The 19,042-nt window shown below is 39.0% G+C and overlaps 1 protein-coding gene across 1 annotated transcript in view; it reads right to left on the bottom strand.

The window, feature by feature from the left end:
- The window catches only part of notch2 (notch receptor 2), a 52,087-nt gene that overhangs the window by 10,546 nt on the left and 22,499 nt on the right, over nucleotides 1–19,042 (bottom strand). Inside the window, exons 3-21 of the mRNA XM_032571869.1 lie at nucleotides 11,112–11,386; nucleotides 9,701–9,908; nucleotides 9,441–9,574; nucleotides 8,933–9,055; nucleotides 8,228–8,461; nucleotides 7,377–7,532; nucleotides 7,093–7,278; nucleotides 6,358–6,471; nucleotides 6,133–6,246; nucleotides 5,813–6,046; nucleotides 3,793–3,903; nucleotides 3,486–3,678; nucleotides 2,439–2,584; nucleotides 2,134–2,247; nucleotides 1,890–2,009; nucleotides 1,654–1,806; nucleotides 931–1,159; nucleotides 583–784; nucleotides 139–292 (exon numbers count right to left, since the gene is read on the bottom strand). Coding sequence (XP_032427760.1) covers nucleotides 139–292; nucleotides 583–784; nucleotides 931–1,159; nucleotides 1,654–1,806; nucleotides 1,890–2,009; nucleotides 2,134–2,247; nucleotides 2,439–2,584; nucleotides 3,486–3,678; nucleotides 3,793–3,903; nucleotides 5,813–6,046; nucleotides 6,133–6,246; nucleotides 6,358–6,471; nucleotides 7,093–7,278; nucleotides 7,377–7,532; nucleotides 8,228–8,461; nucleotides 8,933–9,055; nucleotides 9,441–9,574; nucleotides 9,701–9,908; nucleotides 11,112–11,386 — 3,200 coding nt within the window. The remainder of the gene's footprint in view (nucleotides 1–138; nucleotides 293–582; nucleotides 785–930; nucleotides 1,160–1,653; nucleotides 1,807–1,889; nucleotides 2,010–2,133; nucleotides 2,248–2,438; nucleotides 2,585–3,485; nucleotides 3,679–3,792; nucleotides 3,904–5,812; nucleotides 6,047–6,132; nucleotides 6,247–6,357; nucleotides 6,472–7,092; nucleotides 7,279–7,376; nucleotides 7,533–8,227; nucleotides 8,462–8,932; nucleotides 9,056–9,440; nucleotides 9,575–9,700; nucleotides 9,909–11,111; nucleotides 11,387–19,042) is intronic.

Below are 19,042 nucleotides of genomic sequence, written 5' to 3'. Positions count from 1 at the left end.
AACTTGGAACAATGATATTGAGCAGAAACATCAGATTTAGATTTTCATAGAAAACGGGTAGTTCGCAGATAAAACAGTTGTTCATGCATAACACTGGCATAAATTGCCAATTGTTTTGAAACTGAAATAATCCCTCACCGCTCCTGGCAGCATAGTCCTGACAGGACATGTTGGGGACATCACAGTAAAGTCCTGTCCACCCCATCTGACAGCGGCAGGTCCAGGATGTAGCTGTCTGAGAGCAGGTGCCACCGTTCTTACATTTCACCTGGTTGCACAAGTTTACATAGTTCTGCAGAAAAAAATAATAATAAAAAATCTTTTAAATGTAAAGATGACAGCAGAAAGTAAACAAAAAATACCCAGACATCGAATATTTTGGAAAAAACTAATCATCCCTTTATAACTGACAAAATATCAGCTGATTCATCATCCAAACAAAAACTGAACAAACATTTCTCATAGTACACCCTAACCATCACTGTAATATCTTAAATTCAACAAAACGTTCATTTTTTTTGTTATTCTCAGCACTGAAGCTAAAGTTTTTGCAGCACCTCATTTTCAAACAAAGCACTTTACCTGACAGTTCTGTCCGCTGTATCCCACAGGACAGGTGCAGCGGTAAGTCCCCAGGCCGTCTGTGCAAGTGCCTCCGTTTTTACAGGGCTGAGAATCACATTCGTTGTGCTCAAACTCACAGAACGTTCCGTAAAAACCATGCCGGCAACGGCAGGAAAAGGTATTAATGTCATCAATGCAAGTTCCGTTATTGAGGCAGGAGCTGGAGAGAAAAATAACAGGAAAATCATGTTTTCTTAAATATGAATTTAGTGTAAATTTGATGTCTGTGAAGGATTAACAGCAGAAAATTTCTTCTCTATCGTAACATCCCTTTTGTATGGATAAAAAGTTGATCAACTGGCTCACCTCTCTGTGCATTCAAGAATGTTGTGTTCACACTGGATTCCACTGAAGCCCGGTAGGCACCTGCACACGAAGCTGTTCACGTAGTCACGGCAGACGCCTCCATTCCTGCAGGGCTCGCTGGCGCATTCATTTACATCAGTCTCACAGCGATCACCTTCAAAACCCGCGCGGCAATCACAGGAGAAACTCGCCACTTTGTCCACACAATGGCCTCCATTCAGGCAGGGGTCTAGTCAGGGCAGAATAAGGGAAATAGAGGTGATTTATGACAAAAATTATCATTTAAATACAATATAGAATTCACTTCAGCCTTCAATTATCCTTTCAGAAGCCCCAGCAATATCCTTATGCTACTTTTGCTGTATTAAAAGGCTATTGTTTTTCCTAAAAAACAACTTTGTAGTACAGTAAACAAAACAGCCTTAAAAGGATTGAAACATTCATAAATATGATAGTTAATAAAAATGTGTTGTTTAGATTCAAGTAATTTTGAAGGTCTGTTTAAATTGACAAAAATATCAGTAAATAATGTTTACAACACTTTTTTGGAATCCTAAATCTTTTGTCCTCTTTCTTAGAATTTAAAAAACATTTTTCATCCTACATGTATAATGCACTTGCTTCAGTTTTCTGCACGCAACATTAAAAGAGAAATTACCAGTACAAGTTTTATTTAGGTAACTGTGCAAATGAGGGGAATACATTAGCTTGAGTGAAACTCACTTGGTGAGCAGTCATCTACATTTATCTGACAGTTGTGTCCGCTGTATCCACGTTGACATTGACACACGTAGCTTCCTGGGGTGTTAATGCAGAGGCCACCGTTCATGCAGGGGTTCTTCATGCATTCGTTCACGTCTTCATTGCAGCGTTTCCCTATTTATATAAATAAACTCCATTAGCAAAGCCAGCAGCATTTAAGTTGTGCACCACATCACATGTCTGTCTCAGACAGGTACCTTGCCAGCCAGGGCGACATCGGCAGGCATAAGAGGTGTAATCTTGAGACGGAAGGCAAACCCCTCCCCTCTCACATGGATGAGAGGCACAGGGAACCTGCTCCACCTCACAGTGTTTTCCTATTGTGGCACAAAATATGTACAATCAAACACTTTTCACACAATAATAAAGAAGCTCAAGCTGCCTCATTTGCTTCTAACAAAGCTTGGATTTACATGGTGATGTAAATGTAACATTTCTAACCTGTGAATGGAGGATTACACTGACACGTGTAACTGTTGATTCCATCTCTACAAAAGCCGTGGTTCAGACACGGCCCTGATGCACACTCATCTATGTTCTTCTCACAGTTGACCCCTAACGAGGCAAGAAATAATTCTGCTCAGCTTTCGCATCTCCTTGTAGTCACCGTTTTAGAAGAATGCTTTCATCTAACAACTACTTTATAAAGCCTTCATTGACTATCCTGAAATACACACTGGTTAATGGGAACATCATTCCCAGGTTCCAGGGAAGTTAATATTTGCCTAATCAATTCATAGCTCTACCTCTGAATCCTGGTTTGCAATGACAGGTGTAGCCATTGAGCAGATCCTGGCAGATGGCCCCATTTAAGCATGGATTCGGCAGACACTCGTTCTTCTGCTGTTCACAGTGTTGCCCGACCCAACCGGGCTTACACTCACATCGGTACCTTGATGAGAGAAAAAACAATAATTCAGACTGTGAAGTCAGTTAAAGGCATCGGTTATCTGTTTCCTTAGCTACTAGTCTGATTACCATGTGTGAATATAAAGTCAGTTTAATGTAAAAATGCAAAAGTGTGAAAAATATTGAAAGTTTAAGAAACAGATTGCTATTTGAATCAATAGTACGAAAAGGTACAATCAAAACATCTAGACAAGATGGGCTGATGGTAGCTAACAGACTGTTCCTTTAGGTGGGACAGACTCATTGTTCAAGTCTCTTTACCCTCGTCATGTCCACAGTCAAGACATCCATGTCATTAAATAACGACAAATGATAATATTCATTTGAAAATTATAAATATGTTTTTACAACTGTTGTTTTTGTTTGCAAGAACAACCAACAAGATGAACAGAACTTCAGAAATTGTCAGACAATCAGTTTCGACATTGGTTTTTAAAAATGAATATTAACTAGAATAAAGAAAACAGACAGTAAATTAAGAATAGAATAAGCAAATTAATCCCTAATTATAAAAAATGACCAGATTACAGGAATACTATTCACTACTTAAATGACTTCAGATGGCAACTGGATGCACTTGGATAAAATAACCTGAATCTGTCTCTTGATCTCAATATGAGGAAAAGAGTCAATACATGTTCAGGCTGTTGTAATTAATATTTTAAAAAAGTTTATTATAATTTAGTAAATGCAATTTACTCTTATTTCTGCTTTCAATCAATCATTACTTTCAGACATAATTTCCAAAGGGAAGATTTATCATGTGTAAAAGGAGCATATAACGCAACTATAACATTTACAACAAGCAGAAAGCAAATATTAATTTAGTGTACAACTAATGTTCCTATTGACATTGAAGCCCAGGAATCAGTGGTTTTGAGTACCCGTGTTGCTGCTCGATGCAATCTCCTTGTACACAAGGCTGGGAAGCACAGTGATCAGTTCCTGAAAGGCACAGCGGGCCGTAGGTGCCGGGTGGGCACAGGCACTGGAACCCATTCACTATGTCCACACAGGTTCCCCCACTCATGCATGGGTTTGAGTTACACTCATTGATGTTGACATCACACTGATCTCCTGTTGAAGAGTTATTCAGGTGTAAGTCATACTGAAAAGTTCAGTAACATACTCGGACTAAAACTAAATTGATTATTATTAGTGATTTTACTCAGGCACAGAGCAAACGCATACCTGTGTATCCAGGGGAACACACACATTTGTACTCATTGATGCCATCTTGGCACTCTCCGTGCTTACAAGGGTTGCTGGCACAGTCGTTCTCATTGATCTCACAGTTCACACCTGAAGAGAAAAGAAATGCAAAGATGACAACAGTTTAACTAAGACATTACTGCTGTTACTGCAAAAGCTTCATGTTGATTGGCTGATGACCAATGCAAATAAAGGTTGGAGTTCGAGAAAACACTAAAAATCTTACTGTGGAAACAGACTTTATCTAAGATTACACCACTAGAGGGCGTTGGACTCAAAGTAAAGCGGATTTAGCAAGACCTTATAAAAGGAGAACTGAGACAGACTAAGTAGCACACAGGAATGTTGCAAGCACAACATAAGTGCTTAACATTATTAAAATGCTTACTAAAGGTGAAGTGAGAAATGGGATAGAGAAAGAAGGGGAAGGCACAGCAGAGAGGAAGTGGAGCATAAAATCTAATAGGGTGACCTAACACTAGGCTTAGTGAAAACAGCACCAGTTTTAATGGTGGTACTGAACCCAATAATCCATACAGCTTTTACATTGGTGGCACTTGTTTCAAGCAACAGACATTTAGATTTCTAAACATCCAACTTGCACCACAAAGTTTTGAGTTCTCCAACAACAAATTGGAAACACATTTTCACAAAGTTAGCGTTTAAGAAAGTTCTCCATTAAACTGTTCAAGATAGAATGAATGAAGTGAATTTGTGCATGTGAGCTTTAAATGGAGAGAAATACATTACATACTTAGTGGCAATAGGACTTTCATCAATGTTTTCTATGCTTAAGGATTAATAATCCACTAAATTCTACTAGCTTTTTTCTAACAAAGATGACACAAAGCATCTAATTACAACTCTTACTGCTATAAAGATAATCAAGGATTTGGGCAAATAATGTTTAAAATACCTTCATTTTAACAAGAAAATGTGATACTATATTAACTGCAAACCTTACTTAAATGCCAACAATAAAGAATTTAGGGTCATAAAAACTAACCAATACTTACAGTATTAAACATTAATAAATCAGAATATGCATTTCCCTTGGTTTTCAAAGTACATAAGTAATTGAAAAAAACCCAAACATTTTTGACACAAAAGAGTCTTGTGCAGCAAACAGCTAATAGTACTGTTTGGCAGTCTGGCTGGCAGAAAACCAGCAGGTGAAGCTGGGAAGCATCTTCCTCCACACTATCAGGGCCGGCATTCCTCAGGGCTGTGCTCTCTCACCACTCTTCTTTCATCCCTTCAAAAAGGACTACACCTCTGTGGTGTAATCTGTAAAACTCCCAAAGTTTCCAGATGACTCCACTGTTAGTGGTGTGACGGTGATAAGTCTGCATACATATGGGAAAGAGGTGGATCTACTGGTCCACTTGTGCAGTCAAAACCACCTGGAGCTTAACCCTCTTAGGTCAGTAGAGATGATGATGGACTTCTGGTGAATATTCCCCACTCTCTGTTTTCTCAACAATATGTCTACAACAGATCACTTCCATATCCTAGGATCCATCCTCACGCACAGATACTGTTCAGAAGAAGGCCCAGCAAAGACAGTACTTCCTGTGGCAACCTAAGACCCACCATCCAGGACTTGTACAGGTTGAGAGTAAGGAAAAGAGCAACTAAACACTCTGCAGACCCCGAACAGCACTACATAGCACCGTCTGTAAAGCTGTGGCAGAGACAGTTTCTTCCTCCAGACTGTTTCTCTGATGAACAATTAACAGTGAAAGTGCCCACATACCTTGCATATTCACACTAATCCAACCATGTCTTCTACTTTTGTAAAAACACTGTATGTACACAAAATCACTTTTCATATACTCATATCTAAAATGTCTTCACTAAGGAAAAGTGGAAGTCAAAATCAAATTCCTCATTTGTATTCACCAACTTGGGGAATAAAGCTGATTCTGAATAAGTAAAAGTAGCTTTTTCTAACAAAAACAAGATATTCGGTAACTGTTCAAATGGGCCAATCACTTACCTGAGGTTCCTGATGGACAGTTACACTGGTACGCATCAACCAAGTCAATGCAGCGCCCTCGATTTTGGCACGGGTTGCTGAGGCACTCCTGGACCTGGATGTTGCAGATGGAGCCGGTGTAGCCAGGGTAGCACTCACAAGAGTAGGTGGCAATGCCGTCCTTACACACACCGTGATGACAAGGTGGTGGATGGCAGTCATTGATGTTCTCCCCACAAAGCCGACCAGTGAAGCCTATGAAGAAAAGTTCTTGTTAAAGTGAAGACACAAGGAATTAAAATAGTTTTTCAACTGAAGCCAAACATGATATTCGCCTTCACCTTCTGCACATTCACAATCATATTGATTGGGTCGATCGATACACTTGGCTCCATTTAAACAAGGCGTACTGGAGCACTCATCTATGTCTATTTGGCACATATCTCCGCTGAAACCTGAGGACATTTTATAGAAAAACAAGTTGAAGTAAGCAATGTACTAAGCAAATTCTAGAAGACTTGGATCTGTCAGAGAAATAAGTGAAAACAGGCTTGTGCCAAACTGACCTGCTGGGCATTGGCAAATGAAACGGCTGACCTGGTCCACACATTTACCCTGGTTCAGACAGGGAGAGCTCAAACACTCATTCACGTCAATCTCACAATGACTCCCCTCAAATCCTGTAGGTATTAGGAGAAGCAAAAAATAATAATTATGTGAGTGGATTTACATCAAGCTGGCCCCAAAATAGGCACAAAAAGAAACAAAAATACTGTATTTTTTATTATTAGTTTTTCCTTATTTCTTTTTTAAATGAACCACTCCACCTATATCACTTTACTATTCCAAACAAAATGAAAGTGGGTTCATTGCGTTTAGTAATATAACCAAGTTAAAAGTACTATCTTGGCAGACTTATGTTGTCTGGATGATTTCTAAGCAAAAATATGAAAATGCTTTAAAAGTCACAAAACATATTTTGAAGTCTGTTGAAGACAGACTTCAAAATATGTTGCAGATTTTGTTGATTCCCTTAAAATCAGTTTAGGACACTTTTATTCAGACAAAGCTTTTAGTTAAATGTTCTACTTCTTGTTTTTATCAGTTGTTCTTACTGTCTTAAGGCCACATCGGAATCACCATAAACCACCTTGTTATTTTATCTATGAAAGGTGTAGCATAAATAAAGTTGCCTTGCTGTATTACTTACATACAAAAACAAAGTCTGACTATATGAAAAAGCTTCATTTAAGGTTTCTTTTTGAATTTGTGTGGTAATTTTCAGCTTCTTAAGAAGTTACCGGGCATGCAGATACAGGTGTATTCCCCGATGCGATCCAGACATGTGCCATCATTCAGGCAGGGGTTGGAGGCACATTCATTGACATCTTGTTCACACCGAGGCCCTGAGTAACCTTTGACACAGTTACAAGTGAAGGAGCCGTCAGTGTTCACACACTGACCGCCATGCTCACATGGGTTAGGACCTGTTAATGAAAGAAAAAAAACAAAAAAACAATTAAACCACACAAAAAAACAAAGAGCAGAAAGCTAAGCAGGAAAATATTTCCAGACGCTGTCTCACCAATGCTGCATTCATCTCTGTCTCTGTTGCAGGTATTGCCTATATATCCCGGTGGACAGTTACAGTTAAACATCCCAGTGATGGGGTTGGTGTCGCAATGTGAGCCCTCTCTGCAGGGGTTACTGATGCAGGCATCGTCTCTATGGCAGAGCAAACCTGACAAAAACAACATGTTAGAAACATTTAGTACAAATTGTCTATGTGAAGAAGAAAACAACAAAACTTTTGAAACGACTGTTGAAATTCCTGCCTGTGCTTTAATGGGGCTTTTGCACAGAAACATCCTGCATTGTTTTTAAGGTTAACTTCCAAAAAAATGAGCCATCAGTTAAGATCACAAAGATGTAAGTATACACTGCGTTATGTAATTTCTCTATTTGGCATGGGCTGGTCGCCAGAATCAAAGTTATCACACAAGGTTCTATAGTGATGCATCTGCATCTCCTCTGAATGAAACAAGGCTTATGACTTGATTACAGAAGGACAAATTTGGAAAGAAAGACAGAGGCTGTCATGGTGCAAATTCACACTATTTTAGATGCAAGAGGAGAAATTATTTTCTGTTTGAAATGTATGTATGTATGAATGTAGCTCATGTTATACATTATATAGAGATACTTTTGATGTTTTTTACAGGTCCATGCCTAATTTCAAAGCAGTGTCATCAGTTTTCTAAATTAATAACTATAACTTTGTTTAATGGTTCCACTAAATAGACAGGAATACTATTTCAACAATATCTCCAAGAAAAAAAGGAAAAAAAAAATCAGTATCAAATTGAAGTCTTTTCAAAGAAAGAGTTAAAATCCATATCCAAGTATTTCTTTCACTGTCTTCTTAATATAACACACCTGTCTTTCCTGGGGGACAGACACAGATAAAAGACGCAACACGGTCGATACAAGTGGAGCCCTGGCTGCATGCGGCTGTCGAGCAGTCATCGATGTTCTCAGAGCAGTCGAGGCCGCTCCAGCCGTTGACGCACACGCAGACGTAGCCACCGATCAAGTTGCTACATGTGCCGCCATTTTGGCAAGTATTTGGCTGCAGCCGACACTCGTCCACATCCTCTGTGCAATGCTGACCTGTGGATGGGAAATGAACACAGAAGAAGACGTGTTAAAATAACACTCTGGGTACCAGCTTTCATCATAACTGAGGTAAGTCGATTTCTGGTGAAACAGCATAACCCACTTCCAGAAGGAAGTCACTGTGGACAGAGATTGAAAATATATAATAATTGAACTTTCCCACAGTGTCCAACTTTCTATTAGATATTTATTCCTTTGATTGTGTTTCTGCAGGCTGGTTTTAAACTCATGACAGGCACTTGAAAACAGATTCAGATATATAATTTTTTTCTTTTTTTTTTTTTTACCAACAGTGGACATGTTTCATTCAGAATATCTTTGTACAGATATTTTAAATTACTACAAATGTATAGTTTTAAATAAATATTTAAAGCCATGAGCCAAAAGGACATGTCAAGTCACAGACCAGACCTAGGAATGAGATTAATTTAATCCCAACTACAGATAAACATAAGTTTCTCTTACCAGTCCACTCTGGAGGACACTGACAGTTGTAGGTATTGACTCCATCTATGCATGTTCCTCCATTGGCACACTGATGGCCAGGACAGTCGTCAATGTTGTTCTCACAGTTAGTTCCATTAAAACCTGGGATCAATGAAATACAGTCATTTATAAAGATGTGAAGCACATCGATTCAATGGTGTGTCCATGAAGACAAACAAACAACTGTTTTGAACATCGATTTTAGAATAAAGTAAGTCCTGGTGCAGTATAAACAGTACAGGAGTGTGTTTGCTGTTTCCACAAGCTAAATGTAACAGGCTGCTATGTGGCTAATACAACAAAGATCAAGATCAAACTGTTTGCACTGCAAACAGCACAGAGTAACAATTAAAACATTCAAATATGCCTGTTATTTTTTCATAAATACCAATTATAGTGTAACAGTTTTTAGTTTTTTCTTCCAATGTTTACATCTCAATAAGAGTGTGGTGGCAGGTGTGCTAGGATACAAACTTGATGGTCCTACCTGGAAGGCAGTGGCATGAGTAGGTGGTTTCAGAGGTTTGGTGGCAGGTGCCTCCGTTTAGACATGGCGAAGGTGAGCAGGGGATGTATGAACTCTCACAGTGAAGACCCGTGAAGCCTGGCTTACAGACACACCTGTAGCAAAAGCACAGCTCACTTCATTCAATAAACTCCTTCAAACTCAGTATAATCTGTCTGCTATTCCTTCAAGAAAAAACATGTGGAAGTAGCAACGTTTTCACATGATCACTGGAAACTCACTTGTAAGAGCCAGGGGTGTTGACACACTCGCCTTCATTCTGGCAGGGAGAGGGTGTGTCTGCACATTCATTTGTGTCATTAAGGCAGCGCGGACCATGGTAGCCGGTGAGACATGAACAGGTGTAGCTGCCACCAGGCAGAGAGCTGCACCTTCCTCCATTGGCACAGGGACTGGAGAGACAGCTGTCCTCATGCTCACAGCGTGGACCTGGAAATTGGGGGAAAAAAGCGCTTAACGTTGGTGCTTTAGCTGTCATTGGTCTCGTTAGAAAAAGTGACACTCTACAGATGTTGAGGGATTAGACAACAAATCTGCATACAGTTCCTCAGGCTTTAAGGGGCCGTATTATGGATTTTCTGGGCACATGATACCATTTTACGGCACAGTCACATAATATTTTAAAATGTGTCAAAGCAACACTTTAGTTATGTCTTTCATCAGGGGATAACATTATAAGATTATGTAAAGCTCAAAAAGTCGATTTTGCATAACACCCCTCCTGTCATTAAACTCATTTTCAAAGAGATAGATGGGAAAGCGCTTTCTACCTGAGTAAATAGTCCATTAATTAAGAGGCAATGTCACATTGTTAGACTTGTGCTGCTCTATAATAAGCAGAACACCAAAAAAAATACAATTTTCTGTACAATAAACATGTTTATTTGAAAATTATAACAAAAATTGAGTTCTCCAATTTTGCTGGAGAACTCTTAGCAACCAATAAATGTTTATTTACTATATTATTGTTAAGTTAATTATTACAGCTGTAAATATATGTCATATTGTTACAGCAGTAGTGGGAGTAATTGTTTTTTTATTTGATGTGAAAGTTTACATGTATTGTGGTACAAAAGGCTGTCATAGAGTCATCTGTGGCCCCTGACTAATTTGTATCCATTAGTATGTTCTAGATTTCTCAGTAACTTTGTATTGAGGTCATAGGTTGGTGAAAGTGGTGAAGATGGGCAAATTATGAGAGTGTGTGCTTTGATGGGGTCTAACGCAAAAGAAAGTCAGATTTTTTCAGCCAGATATTAAGCGTAGTGATGACTCAACAGTGTGACATTAAAGGGGAAAAATGCAATAGATTAGGCAATCAGAGCAGTTTCAAAATGTTTGATGGAATTTCCTGAACTGAATCTTTGCTAATAAAGCCCTTTTTCACTTCATAAACTCCCTTCTTCTTGTGACACTTCCAAAAAAAAACACATAGCTGAAACAATATAGGGAAGTTATCCTTATGATACGAGCAATGCCTCTGTCAGCAAATTAAAAACCATTAGTCCAGAATGAACTGCTTTAAAACTTCAGAAGCAACAAAAACTAAACAAAAATAGACAGCTGGGTTATTTTTCCTTGTATCAAATAATTCTGGGAAATGATGAAAGAGCTGATTAAACATCATCTCACCTGTCCATCCTCTGGTGCACTCACACTTGTACTTGACAAGGGACAGCAGTGTACAGACCCCCTTGTTGGCGCATGGGTTGTTTGGATAACACGTGGAGTTTTGGGGAGTTTGGCAGCGCTGTCCGGTGTAGCCAAGAGGGCAGGTGCAGGAGGCGCTACCAGGAACAGGAACCCCAGCTGACATGGACACAGAACAGTTCCCCCCATTCAGGCAGTATCCTGGTTGACAAGGGTCCTTGTGCTGACAGTACTCTCCCAAATAACCTGGAGCACACCTGTATACACAGAGAAAAAAAACATAGAAATTATCAATCAAACAGACAAAATCACAAAGGAATTAAAGCTAACCAGCACTCAGTGCAGACAATGCAACAAGAAAGAATGAATTGAAGTAGCAGACAATCATGTGTGTGTGCTTTAAAGAGACGCAAACAGACAAAACAAGAGTGAGTTTCAGTGAGGTGGATGTAGGACACCACATCAGACAACTGCTGCCAAATGCTGCAAGTATCATCTGCAAAACAAATCCTGTTCTAAAACACACATCAAAGAGCACCAGTGAATACTTGTGTCTAATTACTCTCTTTACACATACTGCTCTTTAGGCTGCTATAAAGTGGCCTAAAGAGCAGTATGTGGGGAACCACATCCCTCTAGGAGAGTTAGAAAGAAAGTGGTGTTCAGTTAGTTCAAATATTTAAGGGGTAAAGGATTTTGCTTATTAAAAGTCTTCTTATGTTTGTTTTAATGGTTTGTATTTTGCTATACAAAGTTAATTCAAACCCCTATGCCTGAAGAAACTGACAGGCATAGGTACCCTAACCCAAAAATTGCAACAGGTAGCATTTTGAATTCAGAGGTGTTGCCCCAAGAACCCCTCTTAGAGAAACTAGGGAGGCAGAGTTCTGTGAAAGGGTTAAATCTAGGTCATTGATGACAAGGAGAAGTTGAAAAGCAGAAGGATGTGGAGTAAGGCTATATGGAAGTTGTTGTATGTGCCTGGCAAAAACTATAAACAACAACAAGAAGACATTTCCAAAGAGTGATCGGGCAGCAGCATGGATCCTCACATTAACACTTCATAGCAAATTTCTCACCACAACGTATTTTGCTCAACCTAAAAAAATCTTGTCTTTTACTCTTTACAGCTTACAAAATCACATTCGTCATCCTTTTTGGTTCGATTTTGCTCTTTTTCAGTAAAGTGATTCATCCACATGTAGGGCAGCGTGGAGACATTTATAATATTGCACAATGTGTCCACCAGGGATCTTATCTGAGACAATGTTCCCTTTGTGACTTTCTATTCCTCTGTTTTTTCACAGCTACTCCCACTCCCCACTCTCACTCATCACTTCTCTATGCGAGGCTGTTTTTGGTCACAGATAATACACTGTAAGTAACAAAAAATATCTGCAGTCAGGTAGTTTCCTTCATGTGCTGCATAGATTCGTCATCTTTGTGTCGGCAGTGGCACATGGCAGACATGCTGTCTGGAGACCGTGGGCGACAGCGCGACCTGCTGCCTCTCTTTGAGGCCTCTAAACTTTCCTCCCTTGAGGAGTTGAGGTAATGCAATAGAGGGCAGGCATACACATCGCAGGAACTAACACACACGTGTACACAAGGACACATTAACACGTAATTTTAAATCATTTTACAAATAAACAGGTTTATAAAATGTAAAAATACATAAATAAATAAATAAATAATAATAATAATAATAATAATAAGGAAGACAAGCAGAAAACAGCAGTGTAACGTTTAAATGAGGTAGTGGAGAAGAAAATTGTGTGAAATTCAATCTCACACTTAACTTATAGTTAGAAATTGCTGCTCCACCCCAAAGCAGCTTGAAGCTATTAGGTTGTAAGCGCATGAGAAAGGAGGGGAGCTATGAATCACGTCAAACCGAAGGCCCACAGATCGATCACATCCTAGAAGCTTCTGCCTGGTACCATGTGTGAGTCACCAGAAACATCTTCACAACAAACATCTGACACTGAAGTCCCAGTCTAAAGGAGCTTGTTTATAGATGAAATGCACAGACAGACACATAAACAGACCTAAAAAAAAAAAAAAAGAAAAAAAAAGTACAAAGCTATGTGGTTATTTTGATGGTTTTCAGTCTCTTTAGGCATGGATGCACAGATAAACCAGAAAGACAGTAATCAGATCATTTTTAATTAATCAGCTCTCAGTTATCAGCAGTTAAACTAGAAAGCACTTGTGCGAGTGCGTTCACTCATAAGGCCATTATAAGAACATTCCTGGCAGAATAAGAAAGACATGCACAGCTGCAAAACAAACCTATAATTGTAATAAAAATTACATTTTTTTTTGAAGAAAACACTAAGTGTTTGGATAAAACAGTTAAAAAGTTAGGAAAAACACCACCATGTGGAAAAATATCACACCTCATTAAATATTATTTTCATCCATTAAACAAGGCGTCAACAAACCCTCAATGCCCTGATAGCTAGTGTTTCCCGCTTTGGCTGAAATCAATTCCATCTATGAGTTTCTGACATTGGTCAAGGCCCCGGTGGCACATCTGGCTTTGACTGGACCCTTTCAGTTTCTTACTTTTCAGCCAGTCCTTGATGAGTTCACTGGTATAAATTAGGTCATGTTGCAGGGTTCAGTTCTGCTCCAGCTTTTTTTTCTTTAGCTTTTTGATAGATGGTCCTCAACCCTCAAATACAATGTAGATTTTCAAGGTAGAGTATATGCTGAACAAGTTCTCTGCCTTGGTGACTAAATAATTCAGTCTTAGACTTGTCTGTACGAAAAAGTTAAATGTGAGGTTTTCGGATTATGTACTTTCATGTCAACAATAGTAAGAGTCTGCTGAATTGGTTGAGCTTTACTGGTTGTTCAGGTCCAACTATGTTGACATAAGCTGCTACAATCTTCCTTATGAACACCTCAGACAGCTCTTCCAATCTCACCATGAAGGTCACTCTTACTTCATCAGTCAGGAGCACATCAAACTGTGTGTCTGAGCTTTACTGGGCAAACCTCCTTCAAAACGCACAGTAACGACGTTCTAATCATGTGAATCTATTGTGAGAGGCCTGTTTGTGATTTTAGCCACTTTACATGGGAATAAAAGTTTTGGTGTCCAAACTTATCCTTCATCAGAAATTTCATTACTTTGTTAGATTTTACTGAATGTTCTAGCCTTTTTCTTTACTTGTATTATTTTAATTTCCCAGTTATGCTAAAATTAATATAAAATATCCATATGTCTAAACCTCTACAAGCTAACAAGCTAAGAAATAAAGCAAAATCCTAGAAAGTTATATTTGTTTTGTGTCAAATATTTGGGACCTATAAATAATAATCCAAAGAACATCACAAGCAGTATTCATGGAAATATGATTTGAAAGTCTAAACAATTCCCTTGGAACGTAAATAGTGTTGTGAAGTCAGCACACAGGCAGGCAAGATGATAAATTAGAGATGTGAAATCTTCAAAAACAGGACAAACTTCAAATTAGACATGGTCACACTCAATCTTCCCCATCTGTATCAGCTGGTCTGCAGCCCAACTCCTCCACAACACGAGTATTCAAGATGACACATAAACACACTTTCCTCCCCAGTCTGACTCCCCACTGTAAACACAAACACAGCTTCATCACGATGTCACAACAAGACGGCCATCCTGGGAAATAAGCTCGCTCATTTTTGTTCAGACCACCTCTGTGCCCTCTGTCCCAGAGTAATGACACGGCCTTCTGCCCTGCAACATAAATCACATTAGCAGACTGTCACACAAAGAGCCCCATGTCCTGGTTAATACAAGGTTTACCTTTCATCACTTAAAACATTTTTTTTTTGGTTTTGTTTTTTTAAAGGTGGGAAACAGCCAAAATCTTCAAAGTAAGACAATACCACCTGATCAGACCTAATACAATAAAATATTCTTTAAATCACTGGATTTGCTGGTGATTTATTGTGTATTTAATGAGGGTTTTTTAAGGAAGTAGAGCTCAATTGCTAAAACATCTGTTCTGGAGGTCTCTTTGAACTCAGTCCCACCTGTCAAGAATTAGTTGCTTGTCATGGATTTTTGTGAAAATTTAAAAGTGCTGACAGGAAAGATGCATGGTAGGCTCTATTAAAATTAAATCGCTGCTATCTAACCAGTGTTGACAGAGCTAAACGCAGTGGCGTCAGGAAGCGATACCCTGTCCTTCAGGTTTCGCTGCCAGATAGAGAGCTCATTATTAGCCGCTGGCTGTATCACCAGAGCCCGAGGCAAACAGACAAGGCTGTGCATGATTCACATTATTGTCAGGGAGTGGTGTCTCACAGAGGAAGCTCTAACCAAATACTCTGTCACATACTCTGTGGTTAAAAACAACACAGGACCCAATGTGATTATTTTGACAAATTTCTAAACACACAAAAAAGTCAAATATTTTCTCACAAATCATTAGTCAGAAACCTTTACAATACCTTTACTTTTATAAAACAGCCTGCCAGAGAAAGACTTTGCTACCTCACTCATCTATGGCTTTCTTTGTTGTACTTCATGAGGACTTTTTCCCCCCTCTTCTTTTCTCCGTCCCTCGTCTCATGCCGTTTCCTGCAGCCCCTCTTTCCCTCTCTTTCTCAGTCCTCCACCTCTCCTTTCAAACCCACTCTTGGGGTGTCAGGTTTCTACAGCTGGTTCACATTAACGCCCCCATCTCATGCGCACCCTTCTTCTCTCTTTTTCTGTGCTCCTTCATTTTCTTCATTCCCCTCCTCTACCTCATGCTGACCTCTGCCTATCCTGGCAAACAGTGGGGGGTTTTCAGTGAGCAGTGAACTAAGCCATCTAATATCAAAATTTCTTTGTTCCCCACTCCTTTGTCCTAAAATTTTCTTCAGCCTAATTATGTTTTTGTTGCTGCCAAATCTTCCCACCTACGTCTGAATTCTCAGCTACAGTTATGTCACCACGACCTCCTCTTGCTACTTTTCCTTTCTCAGCTACGGTTAATAACTTGTTCAACCCCTGCGGCCATCGTGAAGACTTGGTGTTAGAGAAACAAGACGGAGTAAAAACCAGCTCAAATTTCAATCCCCGGATCATCCCCTTACTTGGCTGGAGCAGAGGTAGCCTATTCACTGAATGTTTGTGCAAGGCTGCATGGAGATCGAGCTTTGTACAATATTTCATTTCATGTAGAAAAACACTAATAAAGCAAGTATAAGAGACGAGGCAATCAATCAATGATCAGAGCCAGACAGTATTTCCTCAACCAGATCTGACTGGCGATCAGCAGATCAAATACTTGTATCTTTTTCATAGAATACTAAATGCAGCAAAAGCAGTTTTGATCCATAAATTAATTAAAAACAGCTGTATTTAGTGCTGTTTTTGAGAAATAAGCCAATTAGTTTTGTGATTTTAAGCCTCTTTATTGGCTTTGATTGTTGATCAGCAAGTCAAACACTGAGAAATTAGATTTTCAATCCAATTCATAAAATGCACCACAACTAAAACCTTTCATTATTTGGGTCTACAAAAGCATCGACCAACAGCATGTATTTTCAAGCACTTCTCGAAAAGTAAAATAAAGCTCTGGAAGCAGTTGTTTTGATGTGTAAATGGAGATATTAGTGTGATTCATTCATTTCATGTTGGATTCAAAATTATTGATTAATAAAAAGTTTGCATCACATGAGATTCTTCACTTAAAGACAAATTCCATTCTGGTAAAAGTTGGAAATGGCACAACAGACCTCAAACAACATCCACTAGAGTGCAGGACATGAAATGCGTGATTGGTGAATCAACATTTGTAGCTACCCTCACAATGTGATGCTGTTGTTAAAAAGTTACTGGGGATGTATAACATTTTGAAGGACTTACGCTAAATCATGTCGAGTTCATAGAGATGCGTAGAGTTATCTTCTTCAATCAAGACATAAATGTTAAGCCCAGTAAATAAGTAAATGCATACAAATCAGTGATATACTTTTTTTCTTAGGTGTATCACCCTAGAATTTTTACTGCAGTGGCCTTTGCTTATAAACAGGGCAGATACAATAAAATTTGAATAATTTGAAAACTTCTTAAAAGTTGCATCTTAAAGGCCTTGAGTGGTTAAATTCAGACAGCAGGGCCTGCTGAATAAATGAGGAAACAAAATGTAATTTTACTTATACATTGAACTTCAATTGTGAGTCTTTTTTTATGATTTGGAGGTGAATTACCACCACATTATGATTTACCAATATTTTCTTTTCATTCTGACACAAAGTGGAGGAGGGTTGGCAACTATCAAGGTTATTCAAAGTTACACAAATCAAATGACGGCAAAAGATAAAGTAAAAAATGAGGTGGAACTAAAGAGCCAACTAAAGTAAAGAGAGCGCGAGACATACCAGAAAGAGAAGGAAGTCGGGCAGGCAGACTAAAACCATCAGTGTTGACCGAAAAAAGGAGTGTCGAGTTGGGTGGAGTTCACACAAGCATCAAGTGGTAAAATCACAGGCCATGTTTAGAAATGCACCCATAAAGACTCATCCAAGCTGCCATGGTACGCAGCACAAGTCCCGTTCAGCCTGCGAATGTTCCTAGTGCCTGTTTCTGTATGTTGCTCTGTCATTATGCTGTTCCTGTGGTTGCTTAAAGTTAGGTTTCCGACAATGGGCCGGTCAACATATAAAAGCTCCAGATCTAGCTCTACACTATGCATAGGACACCACTGCCTAATTTGGAAGTACATTACAAAAACTGTTGTAACTAACACAGAATAATGACAGCCTATGATAGGTTAGAAACTGAAAAAAGCAGGACATTTTGAGATACTGTCTGGCTGAATGTTTGCCTGTGATTCCTTGAACAGAAAAATAAAAACATGAAGTTCAATGTATTTCATGGGTACCTCTCAGTTTTTACATTTTGTTTACTAAACTGGAACTGTTTTTGGTACTGCTTTTTCAGGATATAGATGGAAGAAAACTATTTATGAATTTAAAAATTTAAAAATGTCAGATCCTGGGTTGGTTTGGTGTTTTGATTATTTGGTTCTAGCTTTATTATTATTATGTGTTCTTTAGTCTTTCTTTGATTAGATCAGCCTCGTTTCGGTTTTGCCTTTGTTCAGTTCTTCTTAGTGATTCTAGTTTATTATGTGTGTCTAGTCATTCCTTGTTATTCTTAGACACATTTGTGTACTCTCCCTTGCCCTCTATGCCACAGGTGTCAAACTCCAGTCCTCGAGGGTCCTGCAGTTTTTAGATGTGCCACAGGTACAAAAAACGCTGGAATGAAATGGCTTAATTACCTCCTCCTTGTGTAGATCAGTTCTCCAGAGCCTTGCTAATGACCTAATTATTCTATTCAGGTGTGGTGCAGCAGAGGCACATCTAAAAGTTGCAGGATACCGGGCCTTGAGGACTGGAGTTTGACACCCCTGCTCTATGCCACTTTCTTTCTCTCTCTGTACTCAGCCTCTGTCTGCTATCTCCCCTCACACCTGTAACCCATTAGCTAATCGGACCAGGCCTTTTGTTCCAGCATTCACCCTCAGTATTTAAATCCTTATCTTGCTCACACTCCTTGCTGGTTCTTCCCATTTAATCCCATTACTTCCCTGTTGCTTCCCCATTTTACCATGCTGGCTTTTGGTTAATGGTCCCTGCTTTTGTTCTGCTCTGGCTCCCTACCTTCCCTTTGATTTCTGTAAATTTTCAGTTTTACCATTAAAGAAAATTCAACATGATCTGTGCTCCCAGCTCTTGTGTGCATTTTGGATCATCAACAAACTCACACCTCATAACAAAAAATTAATGTTCTATTAAAATTTTTGTTTAACCAAATTTGTCATAAATGCCAAATTTACTTCAGAAAGTAGTCAGGTGTGTGGGTGGATAAACTGTTTGTGTTGTTGCCACACACAAACAGATTTAAGATTTAACATAAA

This window comes from Xiphophorus hellerii, chromosome 9 (genome assembly GCF_003331165.1).
Source record: "Xiphophorus hellerii strain 12219 chromosome 9, Xiphophorus_hellerii-4.1, whole genome shotgun sequence".
Lineage (NCBI taxonomy): Eukaryota > Metazoa > Chordata > Actinopteri > Cyprinodontiformes > Poeciliidae > Xiphophorus > Xiphophorus hellerii.
The sequence above is the reverse complement of the archived record's forward strand: the minus strand, read 5'-3'. Positions and strand labels throughout refer to the sequence as shown.